Source organism: Vigna angularis, chromosome 3, assembly GCF_016808095.1.
Source record: "Vigna angularis cultivar LongXiaoDou No.4 chromosome 3, ASM1680809v1, whole genome shotgun sequence".
In the NCBI taxonomy this organism is placed as follows: Eukaryota; Viridiplantae; Streptophyta; class Magnoliopsida; order Fabales; family Fabaceae; genus Vigna; species Vigna angularis.
The window spans coordinates 20782374-20800101 of record NC_068972.1 but is presented as its reverse complement, the minus strand read 5'-3'; the positions used below and the strand labels follow the sequence as shown (position 1 = coordinate 20800101).

General features: G+C 36.7%; 2 protein-coding genes across 2 annotated transcripts; both read right to left on the bottom strand.

Annotated features, from left to right (window-relative positions):
- Positions 1 to 3697: 3697 nt before the first annotated feature.
- LOC128195819 (calmodulin calcium-dependent NAD kinase-like) lies at positions 3698 to 4719 on the bottom strand. The gene is made up of 2 exons (XM_052874504.1): positions 4585 to 4719; positions 3698 to 3952 (listed from the first exon to the last, which is right to left on the bottom strand). The coding sequence occupies exons 1-2, from the start codon at positions 4717 to 4719 to the stop codon at positions 3698 to 3700; spliced, it is 390 nt and encodes a 129-aa protein (XP_052730464.1).
- Positions 4720 to 4831: 112 nt separating this feature from the next.
- LOC108325910 (calmodulin calcium-dependent NAD kinase) lies at positions 4832 to 8146 on the bottom strand. Its single transcript, XM_052874665.1, has 6 exons — positions 7648 to 8146; positions 7297 to 7520; positions 6942 to 7003; positions 6393 to 6611; positions 6123 to 6249; positions 4832 to 5155 (listed from the first exon to the last, which is right to left on the bottom strand). Exons 1-6 carry the CDS (start codon positions 7862 to 7864, stop codon positions 4832 to 4834), a joined length of 1173 nt encoding a protein of 390 aa, XP_052730625.1. The 5' UTR covers positions 7865 to 8146.
- Between the last annotated feature and the right edge of the window lie 9582 nt (positions 8147 to 17728).

The window sequence follows — 17728 nt, the reverse complement described above, 5'->3', positions numbered from 1 at the left end:
TCTGACCCAGCTGGGTCTCCTCCTTGGACACAAAGTGAACCAGTCTTTCAAGTTGCATTTAAAATTAGGGTTGAATTAAGTTTTATGTTCATGATAAACTTGGGTATGTTCAATTAGGTCCCTAATAAATTTTTGTGGCCAACTGAGTACTAAAAAGTTTTATACTTTTCAATTGAGTCACTGTCATCTAATTTTGGGTGTGGGGTTAAGATCAAGTGTTTGGTTCTTTGATGTGTTGTCCAAAGTCAGTTTTGTTTGATGAGGGGTCTTGTGAGCATCCAAACTGCTCGGATGGTACTTGCAAAAGCTATTCTGATGTCAAAGTTAGATCAACTTAGATAGATAACAATAAATGTTGTAAGTAATACATAACTTACCTTTTTACTTTAAACTTTTATTTATATATTTTGTGGTAGACTTTTGATTAAAACTAACCTAATTATGACCCAAACGTAAGAAATCATAATTTATCCTTGAGCAAAACGGTTTTGGAGTTGATCTACTTTGTGTTGGGTATCCAAGTGAGTCTAAGTCCCACATTGGATAGAAATAAGAAAGTAGAGCAGTATATAAAGATGAAAGACCCATTAATCCATTGCCTTAAGATTTTCGGTAAAGAGTGATATCAATCCCTTATATAGTTGGCTCGGATGTTATTGGTGTTTGTGTAACCCATATGGAACCTTCTCCTCGATAGACCCAACGAAACCCACGGAGTAACCTCCTCCTCGATAGACCCAACACTTTGGTCCTCTTGAGATCGTTTGGTTTGATGAAGGTCAACCACAAGGGAAACTGCGTGAACAATGCAATTCTTTTTAACACCTAAAACTTCCTAAATGATATCTCATTCCTCATTTTTCAGCACAAAAAACCCCATCATGGAATTGAACTCGAGCTTCAGGTTTCGATGGTGTGTGTTGTAGAAGACAGAGGTGAGGGCCAAACCAAAAGGTTGGTTCCATGAAAGTGAAAACATGGTTCCCAGGTGGGATGAAGAAGTTCGGTGACAGCCTTATCCTTTGCAATAAGGTGCATCATAGAGGAACAATTCACAATAGCCAACCATAGGGATCCATGATATTGAAGTCCAACCAATGATATTGCAATTCTACAACGTTTCCATGGAGTCTGGTATTCTTCTAGTGAACCTGTTGTAGGAGAAGTTGATGAGCTAGAGCTGAGATTTGGATGAGAGAAGTTTGCTAGAATGTTGTCGACGAAGGTGTTGTCAGATAGGTCTAGGAAATGTAGGGAGGTGGAGAGGTACTTGAGACTTCTTCTGTGAGAAACTGCAAGCAAAGTTGAGGGTTTGTTGATGATGGGCTAGAAAAAAGAGAGGAGGAAATGATAGTAGTTTAAATTGGTGACAAAATTTGTGAAATAATGGTTATAAAATTATAAATTAGAAAATAACTTGTGATGAGAACTAAGTAAGGTGACGGGGCAAAATAATAGTCACGTTACTACAAAAAAAAATTAGATGGTACGGACTTAACTGAAAACTACAAAGTTTTTGAGGACTCAATAGTCCATACTCAAATGAACAACCCAAATTTATCATCGACTTAAAACTTAATTAAGTCTTAAATTAGTGTAGAGTTCTTTTAGATGTTTTGTATAATTCAAAAGGCATTGCACAATCTGGAAGTATTTTTTTTTTTGGTTTCTGGGTTGTGCAATCCAATTTTCTTTTTGGAAAAAAAATTACTTCAGAAGAAAAAACTTTTCTGAACTGTGCAATCCAATTTATTTTAGAAAAAACATTACTTCACAAGGAAACTTTTCTGAATTGGACAATCTGAACAGGCAAAGTGGGAACTTTTATATTTGTGTAGGTGTAGGAAGAATAAGCCTAATCACGCCACGCGGTGTTATCCAACCCTGATTTTGGCGGACAGTAACGGACTGGACTTATCTCTTATACCGCCCCTCTTCAACCTTGTCCCCAAATAAATATTCAAACACACACACACACACATATATATATATATATATATATATATATATATATATGTATATATGCATGTATATTTATTGTGTGTGTGGTTTTGTCTTCTCTGATCAATACAAAACACCAGAAAAGGAACATACCTAAAAGAATAGGAAAGGAGAGAAAAATCATAGAAAATAAAAAACAGATACAAATAGAAAAAGAAAATCTACAAAATAAAAGAAGAGGAGATAAAAAACTGAAATGGAGAACTGTAAAAAAACAGAGCACAACCATGAAGAGCGTTTGAAAAAAAAGGGAAAAAACAGAAATGGAATGGAGAAGATTAAAAAATTGAAAAAAGAAACTGGGTTAATGGGTCGTTGGAAAAAAGTCACTAGATTTAAGGAGGCCGGCAGGTTATTGATATGGTTCAGGTACCGACACAGTTAACAAAATAAACTTGAAGAAGGAGAAGGCTGCACTAGGGTTCTCTCAAGTTTAGTGTTGAGAGCAGTTTCAGGTGAGTGGAGTTAGATGATATTTTGCCTTCAGGGCTGTTTGAAAATAGGCAAAAGAAAAATGATTTTTTTTTTGTTTGGTGCCATGCCAAGGTTGAATGTCAATTGGGATGACAGTGGCTGCCAAAAACCACCACACCTCTATGGTGGCAAGTTATTTAACGAAACTGCGGGGTACTCTTTAATTTTACAGATTCCTCAATTTTCACGTGTTTGAGAATCTGTCTTTGTAACCTTCTATAAATATATAAAGGTGGGAAGTGAATTATGTGTTTGCAGGTTATAATACATCACAAAAGAGTCTGATTTGAAGCATAAGAAAATGAAAAACATTACAAAAGAAAATTCTAAACTAGAAGAAACTATTGTCTAACTTTCTATTAGAAAATGTGCATGCCTACTCTCAATACACGAGTGATTGATTTTGTTCAGCACCTAGCTAACATTGTTAGAATTCCAAATACGAGTTTAAGTCTCACATTAGGTAGAAATGAGAAACACTGTAAAGGTGAAGACCAATTAATCCATTGTCTTAGGGTTTTAGATAAAAAGTGGTGTCAATCCCTTATATGATTGGACTTAAATTTCATTAGTGTTGTGTCTCCCCAAGTGAATCTCTCCTTTAATAAACTTCACAAACTTTAACTAGTAAAGTCCAATTAATCTAAGTCAATAACATGAGGATTTAACTCAATGTTTTTAATATTGTTGTCATTTGGTTGTCATCTGGTCAGTGGTCACAGCAGTTATTATATTATGTCTTCATTTATCTTTCATCGTTCGGAAAGTGGTGAATTATTGGGTACGTGAAGGAAAGTTCAGGATCCGTTGGTATGGAAAAACGTATTTAAGTTCCCAATTTAGAAAGAAAAACCATTTGTTTTTGCGTAAAATTTGGTAGATGGTAGTCGTCAAATTTGATAACTCGTCTTATCAATTTTGAAACCAAGCAATTGCACCTAATATCTGTATTTGGTGGGTGGTAGTCGTTTGATTCGATGAGTGACCTTAAAATATTTCTAAAATTTTCAATTTCAAGATTTGACTATTTGCTGTTCTTTTTGTAGACTTGGTTCATGTCAGGACAACAGTCAAAATTTTCCTCGGTCATAAATTTCAATACACTATGTAAGCTGATTGAGCTTATCTTATGCTTTACTTTTGTAATCTAGATGGTTTCTATGTTATGAGCCTTATCTTAAAAGGTAAAGGTGGAAAAGTATCATTAATGCTTCATAAAGATCTATAGTCTTAAACTCTCAATCTTTTGGATTGAATACTTCAGCTCTTTTTGGACGTTCAACCTTGAAGGAGATAGCACAATGTCTTTCCATATGGATCCAACTTCACAAGCTGGGTTGGGGCGCTTGTAAAGTTCATATATGTTGTTGGCACTTTCGTTCAACGTTGCCACCCTCTTCAAACAGTCTATTTCATCTGGATCAACGAGCAATGTCTTGTCTCTATCTTTCCATCCTATCAACTTTACAACATTTATCTGGTCAGTTATGATACTGAATTTAAGGACAAAATAAGCCCCACAACAGCAATGGCAATAGTAAACGTTAGTAGTGGAAATATCTAGGGGTAGAAACAATGTTTTTCATTCATTACTGTATTTAAAAGAGGAAATGGTGGGATACAAATCTATTATTAGAATTAAATGTGTTTTTAGTCCTGAATTTTGACACAAAATTGTGATTCCTTTTTATCTTAAAGTTTGATACATTTTGGTGTTTAAAAATGAATGGATATAATCTTTTTAATTCAATTACATTAATTTTTTTATGTGTCAAACACGTTTTTCAACTTACATTGAAGCAATAAGTGTCAAACAATGTAAACAATTCAAATACTAGTATAAAACACTTTTGACATGTAAAAGAAATTAATTTAATTAGACTAGAAGAACTATATCAGTTCACTTTTAAAATTTGGGAACTAAAATGTATTAGAGTTTCACATAAGAAAAAATTCGAATTTCTTGTCAAAGTTTAGAGAATAAAAATATATTTAACCTTGATTATTACTATTCTGTCCTTTGTACATTCTAACACGTTCAAATTGATCCTTCTTAAATTGCAGGTTTATATCGCCAGAGCAAGAATAAGAGATTTGAAATATGTGTACCTTAGGTGGACCTTCCAAAGAATTTGTACTGTATAGCCTAGCATTGTCAACTAGCTGACAATAAGTCAGAAATGCATCAGCAAATCTCTTGTGCGATGTCAGTTGTGACTTCACTCTTACTGCTCTTCTACACATGATAGCTCTCCTGGTTGGCATTCAAATTTGTTCACTGTTAGCAGAATACATTTTCACTTGGAGAATTACGTCTAATAAAATTGTCAAGTTAATACAAAGGTTACTGGTGAATCTACCTTATGCCTCTAATGACAGCAAGGTAAGCATCACATACTACTCCAACAAGCTCTATTCTGTATGGTTTTCTCCTTTTTCCTTCAACCCGGTCTTGCTCTTCATCAATTCGCTGCCAATAGTTTTCAGTGACAGTTCCATCGCCATTCATCTTGTAGCCAGGTCCCATGCGGTAGCGGCGGCGGTGGACATTTCTAGCCATTGTTATTGTTTGCACAACAAATGGTAACCAGGAGAGTGTACCGTCCATTATTACATCACGCCCCTCATTTAGTGCTGTCACCAGGAGGGATGAGGCTGCGTCAGTTGATGATTGGTGTACCTGCTTGCAAAAGTGACTTTATCATTCAATGATGAAAGCACCTAACAACAGTTAAATGATTCATATTAAGGGAATGACATCAAGAGCTTATTCAGAAATTGTTTGGTTGGACCTTTGAAAGTGATTAATTTTTTCTGTAAGTTCATTTTAGCTTATTTTTTAAATAAGCTTCATTGTAAAGTTTATCAAAACAAAATCTTATGGTTTTCGGTGGGTGTATATAAAGAAGGTTGGAGTGGATGGTAACATTGATAGGTTCAAAGCTTGCTAAAGTCTATACTTAGATTTTTGGATTCGATTATGGGGGACTTTTGGTTGTATCTGGATATATACAGTGAAGGTGGGTAATATTCATCAGTTCAAAGCTTGTTTGATTGCTAAAGGCTATACTTAAATCTCTGGTCTTGATTATGGGGCACTTTTTTCTCCTGTGGCCAAGATTACTTATGTTCATCCATTTTTGGCCAATGGTTGCTATTCCCCATTCACCTCTTCACTGATTAGATATTAAAAATGCATTCTTACGTGGTGATCTGCTGGAAGAGTTTTACATGGATCAACCCCTGGGATTTACTATTTTTGTTGGATCTCATCTTGTCTTTTGCGACACTCCTTTTATGATATGACTGAATGCGTAGATATCATTTGATTAGGCTGAATGTAAATTGGATATAAGATATATTTATAAGATATGTAGGGATTATTTTTTGTTACCTTAATCTTCATGTGCATATAGTTATAATTGTTTTATTCTGTACACTCAAATACACACGATTCTTGTAATCCTCCAGTGATATATATATATATATATATATATATATATATATATATATATATATATATATATATATATATATATATATATATATATATATATATATATATATATATAGACATGTGAGTGTCTATATATACACAAAGAACAGAATACAGGGAAATAAGGAGAGAAGAGTCTGAATCATGTCACCAGTTCAGCTGTTCTAATCATGTCCTGATGCCCTCTTGCACTGAGGGCCCTATAGATAACATCTGATTCTTTGAAGGCATCTGCCTCAATGATGACAGCATTGCCTGCTGCTCCTGCCCAGAAAGGTCTGTTTAAATTTCATAAAAACAGAATTAGGTTCTTGCACTTTGTTTTGATGGCTTGAGTATTTTACATCGTAGGATAGATTATATTATTGAAAAGGTTAGTTATTCGCATTTGTGCCGAGAATGAGAATATGACTTCTCTTACTCTTTAAGAATGTCCTTAAGTACAGTGCTTTTGCCAGCTCCCATGCCACCACCCATGAAAAGAAGCACTGGGCTCCTATCACTGTGAGCCACTGGAGCCATCACCTCTGTGCATTGGGAGTCATCATTTGTCAGTCCCATTGCTTTCATTTCTTCCACTAATGTGTTGAAAACTCTAGCCACCTTCAGATTCTTGGTCACTCTGTCGATCCTTTGTTCCCTGTGCACAGGATACTATTTAGGTTAAAAAGGAAAATCACCCCTTTCACACTGCTGACATTAATAAAAAGTTTCTGAGAAATGTGACATGTTCATTCTGTCTCACACAAACAGGAATGCCCTTGAAAAAAAGAAAAAAAAAAGAAAGCTCCATCATAGTTTCTTTCCTTAATTTGCTTTAATATTGATTTCTAGGGGCAACTGAAATGGTAAAATATTTGGTTCCTTTAATAATATAGATATTCACTTCCTATTTCACAACTTGATCCTCACATCGATTTCAAAATGGTTCAGTAAGTAAGTATTCTCAGAGAATAATTGTAATACCCACCTAGTTGCTGCCATAACTATGTGCCTGAGCTTTGCCCTTGGTTCAATTTCAGAGCTAAACACCTGCAATTCCAGACAACAAAGAAAAGAGTTTTTCACCTGATAAAATTCTTCAATTTCATGTGTAAATATGCTTTTGGATCCTCAGTTTCTTTTTTCTTCTTAAAATTAGTCTTAGTTATTCCGTTTTAGAAACAGTGATTTACACCAATTGCCACATTGCACTGGCCGACACATGTGGGTTGGGGTGAAGGACTTTCCACCAATTTTCACAACATAAACATTAAAACAGCAGCTTTATAAAGTGTAGGAATGATTCTGACGCTTGTTTATACATTGACAACAGATGTAGATACCTGACTTATCAAAATATCACCATGTCTCCAATGGAATGCAAAGTAACTGAGAATGCATCTCTCAAACTCTTCCACAAGCTTCACAAAAAGCGAATCGGCATCTGGTTCATTCTCAAAGAAGGCATAGAGATCATTTTCACATCCCTCGGATTTCCTTATGTATTCAGAAGCCAATTTACAAAGATGAGGACAACATCTTCTATCTTTGAACCCCATTTGCCTAGCTGCACCAATTCAATTGGAAAATCTCACGCACAAGTATGCTTAACATCATTATATATCAGTGTTTACGGATCCATAATTTTATCTGTATGTATAACTGAGAATATATTGGACATACATTATTATTACCTACGTAATGAGGAAACTTTTCAAGCTTTGGGGTACGGTTTGCTTTTGATATTCTCAGACGTGGAATGGTCTTTCGATCTCTCATTTTCTTAAGTCGATAATGCATTGCTGCAGCAAATATCAACCCAATGGAGGAAGCCACCACGATCTGTGTGAAGGTTGGCTTTCCATTATACTCTGTAAACATCAACAAAAGAACCAAATACGATAATCTCATTCATTCGTGCATGGTATAGTTGAATTGTGTTGCAGGAGTTTTTTACGTACCTCTGTGCATGTCGGTGAGAAGTGCAAAACACAGACCATACATGCACCACCGTAGCTGTAAGAGATTGTGAATTGCTGTGTCTGGATCGCTGCTGTTTTGATTTCCGAAGAATTTGATTTTGTTGTTATTGCGTTGAAGGAGTTCTTGTCTTCACACGTACGTGGTTATTGCAATTATCTTTTGCTAATATTTCTATAACTAAAAAGATAGTTGAATTTGACTTATGTAATGGGGGAGATGAATTTGAGTCTCCTAAATTAAGAAAAGATAAGTAATTTAGTTATAGGTATGGGAAAATTAATATTCAAGTCCCTAGAACGAGCAACTCAATTGCAAAGTAAATAATTTCTCAGCTTAGGAAAGAAAAATCAACAACCAACATTATCCGTACGTGTATAGTTTATAAAATACATTAGAATATTAATTGTTGATTTTCTTCTTAAATTACTTCACGTTTATTCTACAAAACTAATTGTTACTTTAATATTTTGTTGGAGAGCAAACTGTTACTTTAATATAGACAAATAATTAAATGCTTACGCATTAATTAAGGGTTAAGGTTATCTTGAATATATAATCAATGTGCATGTAGGTAAAAGTTACGTAAACATCTCATGATATGTATTATTTACTGAAATAAATTTATTATTTTATTATTTTATAAATACTTAATCTAATTTGATTGTCAAAGTATCTTGACTAGAATTTTATCTTGTGAGTCAAGTTTTCAAATGATAATTTTAATGTAAAAGAAAAAAACACAGATAATTAGAAGACATTTTGACACAAGTACATTTAGAGTTTTATACGTGTCATCTTGTCTATATTTGACATTTATCACGCGTTAAGTAAATTTGTCCAAGACCACATTTCTTAAAACAAAATATGATAAAAGAACTATAACTAAGAAAAACTACATAAGTGAAACAAGTTTGTTGACTAAGAAGAATAACCTTGACCAAGAGAAAATTATGCTATAAAAGAAAGGTTTAATAGGTTCGGAGGTCCCTATATTTGCGGGTTCGTTTCAATTGGGTCCTCCAATTCTGGAAGTGATCAATTGGGTCCCTAATTTGATTCAATAATAACATTTCCGTTAAATGCAGATAACGACGTTAACTTTTTTAACAGGTGGCAAGCTGAGGCATCCTGGGACACCGTTTGAGCTGTATAGGTGGATTTTTAACATTTTTAAATTATTGACAAATAAAATAAAAAGCAGAATAATGAATAAATGAACGAGTGAGTCAATGGAGAGGTGAAATCTATGAAATTGGCGAAATTAGAGAAATTAGGGTCGTCCTTGTATTTGAAGGTGAAATCCGTAAATTAAAAGGGTTTGCAGAGAGATACCGAAAGGGTGGAAGAGTCGACGGAGGTGGTCGGTGGAGAGGTGAGGGTCTAAGTTGAAGACCACGAGGGTGCCTTGGTTGTGGGCGTCGGGGATGGAGGAGGAGGAGGGGAGCACGTAGTGTGCAGAGATGGGACGGGAGGAGAGGAGGCCAGGGGAGGCGGGGGCGACTTGAGGGAAGTGGTGGTGCATGGAGCGGATGGCGGCGAAGGCGGACTCTGCATGGCGGAGGTCGTAGAAGTGGACGATGAGGATTCCGTGGCGGAGGGCTTCCGTTTGGAGGGCTCTGACGTCGCCGAAGGCCTGGAGTTCGGCGTAGAGGGCGGAGTCGGAGGTGAAGGGGAGCGGCGTGAGGAGGAGGGAGCAGACAATGATTCCTTCCAACCGGTCCAGCCGGACAATGATTCCGGTTTCTCCCATTAGACCAACACTCAACTGAACCACTCTCTTTTCCTCTTTTCCCTCTGCTTCTTCACTTGTGTTATGTCTTTGTTTCTGTGACAGACAGAGAGGTTTTCTCTGTTGTTTTTGTGTTGTGTCGGAGCGAGGCCTCTGAAACAGGTTAGAAAAGAAAAGAAAAGAAAACCAGAGAGAGAATTGAGAAGGAAGAAAGAAGGACAGAGAGAAGACAGGAGCGAGTCACTCAGTAACTGACTCACTCACTCATTCATTTATTCATTATTCTGCTTTTATTTTATTTGTCAATAATTTAAAAATATTAAAAATCCACTTATACAGCTCAAACGGTGCTTCCTGGATGTCTTAGCTTGCCACCTGTTAAAAGGGTTAACGTCGTTAACTGCATTTAACGGAAAGACTATTATTGAATCAAATTGACCAAATTAGGGACCCAATTGATCACTTCCAAAATTGGAGGACCTAATTGAAACGAACACGCAGATATAGGGACTTCCAAACCTATTAAACCTAAAAGAAATTGTGAAAAAATTGAAGCACATTGTACCATCCCAACTTGGAACAACTAAAGAAAACAAGGAGAATACTAGTTTACCCGTAATCCATGACTCCTCCACTAACTCAAAAAGGGCAAGAAGATGAAAATAGCCACAAAAATTAAGTTCACAACGTGATGCCTCTACTCTTACGACATCCATCACATTGAATTTTCACCAACAAAAACATGAAACTCCTTTTTAGACAAGCTAGACAAGGCTCTCCTTTGATGATAGGCTGAATGGAACCACATATATGAGTCTAAGTTTCACATTGGATAAAAATGAGAAAGTAGAACGCTATATAAAGGTGAAAGACCCATTAATTCATTGCCTTAAGGTTTTGAGTAGAGAGTGGTGTCAATCCCTTATATGATTGAACTCATATCTTATTGGTGTTTATGTCTTCCCAGTGAACCCCCTCCTTGATAGACCCAACAGATATGGATAAAAACATAAATGTCTACTATGATCCATTCATGAAATCTAGATCAAACAAGCTAAATTGAATTTTACATTGATTATTGATCACTAGGAATTTATTATTATATCATAATAATTTAGCTCTTTGCTATTGCAAATTATATTTATGATTTTAGCAATAAAATTAACAAACATTTAATCTTGATTTGATAATTAAATGTAGATAAACATCAATGATATTTTGATTTGATTCTAATAATCAGTTTAGTTGATCAAACGAATCAATTAGTTATTAAAACTTAGATCTAAATCTTTAAAAAAGTACTTATGATAGGAAGATTGTTTGTTTCTCGAATCTTTGAATTGAGTTTTCATCTTGATTTTTTTTCAATTTTGTTTACATTTTTAATTTTTGTTTTTCGTTTCCTAATTCTTAAATCTTTCATTTTAATTTGTATGAGAGGAATATTAAATAAAGATTGAATAACATACATGTATCCTTTGAAACGAAACCTAGGTTCATTAGTACAAAAAAAAATAATTTATATAAAATATTTAAGGGTATTCACGTCTGTCATGAGTCCAAGGTAGAAGTTGGAAACATAAATTTATACTGGACAAAATATCCAACGTGAATTTCTGTCAAATAATGCATGACATAATTCTTTTATCTATTTTTAAAATTATATTGGTGTTGACTTAAAACAAAAAACTAAAATATAGAAAAATATCAATGTACATTTGCATATAAAATGAGTAAAATCTTTCAATAAGTGGACTAAGAGAGAATGGTCGAGCTCTTTGGGTTGAGGACATGTACCCAGTCAAGGCTCCAATGTGGGGAAAGAAATAAAGGAGGCGTTAAGGGTGAGTAGCCGTGCTCTTTGGGTCGTGGACTTGCACCCGATTGAGGTCTAGTGTTGAAAATAAAAATAAAAGAGAAAAGAGTGGGACAATATTAGGAAATCTTAAAATCGGTTATTTTTTTTAGGCTCATGAGCCAAGAGTGGGACAAAATTAGAGCTAAGAGTGGGACATAAATACTAGAGTTAGAGGAAGGCATAAACACTGAAAACCTACAATAGTTGTGAGAGAGATTTGAGAGGAAAGCATTATTTTCTACCTAAGGGAGAAGTATAGGAGCGAAATTGTTAGAAGGGTTTAGAAGATTTAGAATTCTTTATTGGATTAGAGGTAAGGAGAGCTAACTTTTTTTACGTTTACTGTGATTCTGCATGCCTAGTTTTATGTACGTGACTAGGGTTTGCGGTACTTATCATTAAAGACATGTTGATTTGGTTTGCTGACTCATAATATCACTGGTTCATGTTTGTGTTTTTATGTTTTATGAACTATTATCTTGCTACGATTTATGTGGTGTCGTTATTTGGTTCACGTTGGTGGTTCTATTCCATGTGATTATTCTAATATATCTTAATTCACTAGTAAAAAATCACATTTTTAACTCGCACATTACGCTTCAACCGAAGCGTATCAAAACGCGATGACAATCTCGTAATTTTTAAAACAGTATATACCTCGGTTGTTAAGCAACCGGTGTCTAAAGAGAATACTGCCTCGGTTGGCAGGGTGAACCGAGGAATAAACCTCACGTGGCAAAGATACTACCTCGGTTGACAGATGGACCGAGGCATATGGGCTTGGACCGTAGGACCTTAAAGCCAAGAAAACCTAGCCTCTAGGAGGAAACTTTTCCCCAAAAACCTAGCACCTCTCCTCTTCTCCTTTTTCTCTACGATGGCGGAAACTCTTTTCTCATGGAGCGGCGAGGATGCGGCGGCGGCGGCGTGGTGGCGGTTAGGCGCTGGATCTGCGTTTCTCTTCCTTGGGTTTTTGGTTCTGTTTCTCTGCAGGTGGATCGCGAAATGGATTTGGGGGTTCTACTTCTTAGTTTGCTCTACGGCTTCTGATTGCTCGTTGGGAAAGAAGAGAGAGAAAGAAAGGGAGCATCTTGATGGAGTGGTTGAAGCGTCCCCGGTAAACATTGCTCCAATCTCCGCCGGACTTCAACCTCAGCCGCTCGGAGAAGTTGTCGGTGGCCAACAAGATCTCCTCTGTCGTATACTCGCGGAAGGTGCTCAAGCGCGTGTCGGCGAGCCTAGCCGCCATTCCAATTGCGTCCTTCTGCTTGCAGAACTCAATCCTTCGGTTAAGTACGTCTCTCTGGCGCTTGAGCTCCTCGATCTCCCTCACCATCTTCGTTCCCTCCCCTACCGCCCTCTCGAGCTGCGTCTCCACCCACATCTTGGCCAGCGTCCATATTTGAAGCCTATTGGAGGGCTCCGATTGCACCTCCGTCAGGGGCTTCTGATTGGGGTTGAAAATTTGGGTTGTTAGTGTAGGTTGGAGTTTGGGTGCCACTGGTTCGTGATAATCAGAGGATTTGGTAGTGAGAACGTGCTAATGGGTAGTGTTAGTCTAAACCCGTTATTTTGGAGTGAGTGTTTCGAGCATTACTACCCTGACGCTGAGCACAACTATACTATGATGGAGAAGAGGCAACTGTTCTTGAGAAGCTATCAGTTCTGTCAAAAGAAGAGTCTGAAAGAGAGAATGAAAGGCTCTTTGGTTTGTGTCAAGAAGGTTTTGTGGCTAAGGCTGCACATATTGTTTTTTTTTTGTCTCAAAATTGTGTTTCTGTCTGTTTTCTTCCTTCTATCATTCATATCTTCTTTCCTTCTTTTTTTCAGCACAATCATAGGTTTTGTTTATATGTACTTTATTTGTTAAGTTTGTGGCTTCATACTTTTCATTGAATAGTAAGAACTCAGCAGCAAGTTTCATATGTTGATGGTTTTCCTTTTCAGTATGTTATCTTTATATTTCAGCTGCCAATGATAAGGAGCTTCTTTCTTGCTATGTTTGATCAAGAATTCTAGACTCAGTTGAGATTAAAAAGAGAAGGAACATAGAGCATAGAAAAATATAACATAACGAGGAAACGATCTCGGTTGAGATTAAAAAAATTAAAAACACTTTACTGCCTCGGTTGTTTGGGAACCGAGGCATAATATGAATCCTTTTGACTCGGTTCAAAACCGAGGCAAAAAGCCTACTCTTTTTGCCTCGCCTATATATGCCTTGGTTGCGGAACCGCTATCTATAAGCGAAAATAATCGTTGTCGTTTCCCTTGACTACACTGGTGATTGTTCATGTTTGAAAATTAGTAGTATGCATGTTGCATTGTGTGTAGCCGTTAGGATGGGATAAACAGCATTGTTCAGAATTGATATAGGATGATATGATGCATGTTAGGGTAATATATATATTCTAGAACTTGTTTTCCAATTAATAGGAGATCCATCTTATTCTTTTATTTGTAGTGCAGTGGTTCTCCATTTAAAATAGTATGTCATTCATTCTATTATCTTATATTCAGTGTAGTTTAGTTTTTCATCAAACTATCATTGCCATGTTGTTTTTGGTATATTACCATGTTCATATGCTGTAGTTATTTGTTGTCATGTTGTCGTAGGGTTGTATGAGGTTATTTTTAATTGCTACCATAATATTTGAACCAAGTATCGAGTTGTATACACATGAATCATATGGATGTATGGGTCGTGGTCATGTTGTGCCAGGTTGGGAGTAAATGCTATTATGACGTGTGAAGCATGTGTCAAGCTATTTTGTATGTAACCATGTTGTTATCTAATGTCATCGTCATGTATATAGGTTGTGTCGTGATGTTTTAATTTTCTATCATGAGGTATATAGTATGTGTCGTGCTATTATCTATTACCATCGTGATGAATGAGGATTTTTACATGTCACTGTAATTACCTAGTTGTTCGGGTAACTGATCTGTCTAGGTTGTATTCTTGTAACCAGGTTGGTTGTGTTATGTTTGGCCAAGTGATAGGTGTAAACTTTACTTGTTTTTGTTGCTTAAATTGTTGTGCTTTTGAGTAAGTTTTAGTGTTAATTCTCATGAAAAGTATATAATTGTTGATATAAGTATAATTTTGACTGTTTAAATGTTTTTTGATGCTTTTGTTGTTTATTTTGATGAAAAATAAGGATTGGATACCATCAAAGACTTGGACCACACTCATGGGCGTAGTTCTGCCGAGAATTTCACGCCCGGGCGTGAGAAAAAGAGCGCCGGGCGCGATTTTACAGAGAGTTTCACGCCCGGGAGCGAGAAAAAGGGCGCCGGGCGCGAATTTACAGAGAGGTTCGCGCCCGGGCGCGAGAAAATGGGCGCCGGGCGCGACTTAGAAGGACGCTCGAGACACTAGTCCAGAAAGCGGACGCTCGTCCAGAAAATTGGACGTTCGCCCAGCATATTGGACGCTCGTCCAGAAAATTGGACGTTCGCCCAGAAGAAATCTCGTGACTCAATTATTGGACCTTCTTTTTAAGAAAACCAGATCCAGAATTCGGGGGGGAGTTCTGACGGAGAGGAGACCAGGGGAGACGCTGCAGCAGCTGCTCCAAGTGCTTCCATGGTGGAAAACCACCAATTTCCACCATCCAATCCATCATTTCTCTCTTCTATGATGTATATGTGTAGCTAAAACTCCATTTCACTGGGGTTGAGAGTAAATTTCTGAACTTCTATGTAATTTCTCTATTAATGCATGAACCTGTTTGAATTATGTGTTCTATCTTTATTATTCATGCCTATGATGGGAATCTGAGCTATTTGAACGGTTAAATCATTGGGAAATGTATGAGACTGCGGACCTAGGATAGAACTGCTAAAGGATTTCGAGTCCTAGACATAGGAGGGAATTTTTAGTCATCTGTGACATTGTGTTTAAGGCAAATCTGATAACTGAATTAGCTAAGGGATTAGTAATTTAGTTTGAGTGATTATGAACTGTCATCTGAGGGATCAGGGGCTGCATGCGCCTAGAATGTCGATGCTTAATTATGAGGAATTGTGTTAGTAGAAGATTACCGGAGTGATGAACTTGAATTTCAACCCCAGTGAACTTTAATTCATCTGTTTTTACTACTTTAATTTCATTTGTATGCCAATCTTAATTGTGTTATAAAAAAATACGTTTATTAATCGCTAAATTAGTAAACTTTAATCAATCTGTGAATCAAAACAAATCTCTTGGGAAAACGATTTCCGGACTTACCGGTTTATTACTTGAACGATCCAGTACACTTGCCGAGGTCTCAACAAGTTTTTGGCGCCGTTGCCGGGGATTTGTTTTTGTTTTCGTTGATTGTTTGTTGTTTATCTAGTTTAGTTGATTTTAGCTATCTTTTGTTTAAGTGTTTATTGTGATCTTATTTGAATTCTTGTGCATAATTGTTATCATCTGTAGAGATTGTGTCTTTCTGGATTGTTTCTTTTTAGTTTGTGTTTTGTATGAGAAGCAGAGAACAGGTTGAAAATCTACTTTTTGATCCTGAAATTGAAAGAACTGCTCGAAGGAACAACAATAGAAGGAGAAGACAAAGTAGAGAATCCAGAGAAGCCTCTGCTATTTCTGAAGAAATTCTTAACTCTTCATCTGATCAAGAAAAAGAAGAAATGGAAGACAATCGCACTGGAGAAGGTTATGGGCAAGGAAGACGTACTCTTGCAGATTATAATACTTTCTCAGGACCTATGCACTTCAATAGTATTGCAAGACCAGTGGTGAATGCTGCTAACATGGAGATGAAGCCAGCTCTTATTCATCTGGTGCAGAACAATCAGTTTTATGGATTATCTCACGAGAATCCATACACTCACTTGGCTACTTTCATGGAGATCTGTAATACAGTGAGGATTCCCAAGTTCCAGATGAAGCGATCCGACTCAGCTTATTTCCATTCTCATTGGCTGGTAATGCAAAAATGTGGCTGAATTCCTTTCCAGAGAATAGTTTGACAGTCTGGGATGATGTAGTTGCAAAATTTCTGAATAAGTTCTTCCCTCAGTCCAAAGTCAATAAGGGAAAGCAGGAGATCTCTTCTTTCCAACAAGATGCTGATGAAACTCTAGCTCAAGCACGGGATAGATTCAAAGGCGTATTGAGAAAAACCCCTACTCATGGATTTGATGAGCCTACAATGTTAAATCTGTTTCTTGGAGGGCTGAAATCTCAAACAAAGTTAATGTTAGATGCATCAGCTGGAGGTAGTATCAGATGGAAGACGCCTAAAGAAGCACATGATCTGATTGAAAATATGGCTGCAAATGATAATGAAGTTCAGAGTGAGAGAGCTCAATTTCAACAAAAAGGTGTTCTTCAACTTCAAACTCAAGATGCTTTACTAGCTCAGAACAAGATTATGACTCAGCAACTTGAGACATTAATGAAGAAGTTATCTCAGCTACCTAAAGAACTGCAGAATGTTTCTCAATTTCAACATCAGATGGTTCAGAGTTGTCAATTGTGTGGAGGAGATCATAATAATGGTCAATGTGTAGTGCAAAGCATGTCTCATGAAGAAGTACATTATATGGGAAATCAAGGTCTTCAGCCAAACTATGATCAACGTCAAAGTTTTAATCAAGGATGGAGACCTCATCCGAGTATGGGACAAGTTGTTCCTTTCAACAGGCCACCTCCACAGAACTTTCAGCAACAACCTTCTCTGACAGAAAGAACTTCAAAACTGGAAGAAACTCTTCAGCAGTTTATGCAGGAATCAATTTCCAACCATAAAAGTACAGAAGCCTCACTTAGGAATTTGGAGATTCAGGTGGGTCAATTAGCTAAAAAGTTGGAAGAAAAACCAGAGAAAGACTTTGGGGCAAACACTAAAGTAAATCCAAAGGCAGACTGCAATGTTATTACTACAAGATCAGGAAGAATTCTGGAAGAAAGAGAGAATGAGAAAAAAGTGAGTGTAGAAAAAAATGAGATGAGTAAAGAGGATAGAGAAAGTGAAAAAGAGAGAGAGGGAGAGAAAAAGAAGAAGTATATTGAGGAAAAAACTATAGAAGTACAGGGCCAGTGCAGTGCTATCATTTAGAAGTTGCTTCCTCCAAAGTTTAAAGATCCAGGTAGTTTTACAATTCCATGCATCATTGGTAAACTGGCTATTGGGAATGCGTTAATTGATCTTGGAGCCAGCATCAATCTTATGCCTCTGTCAATGTTTAAGAAGAT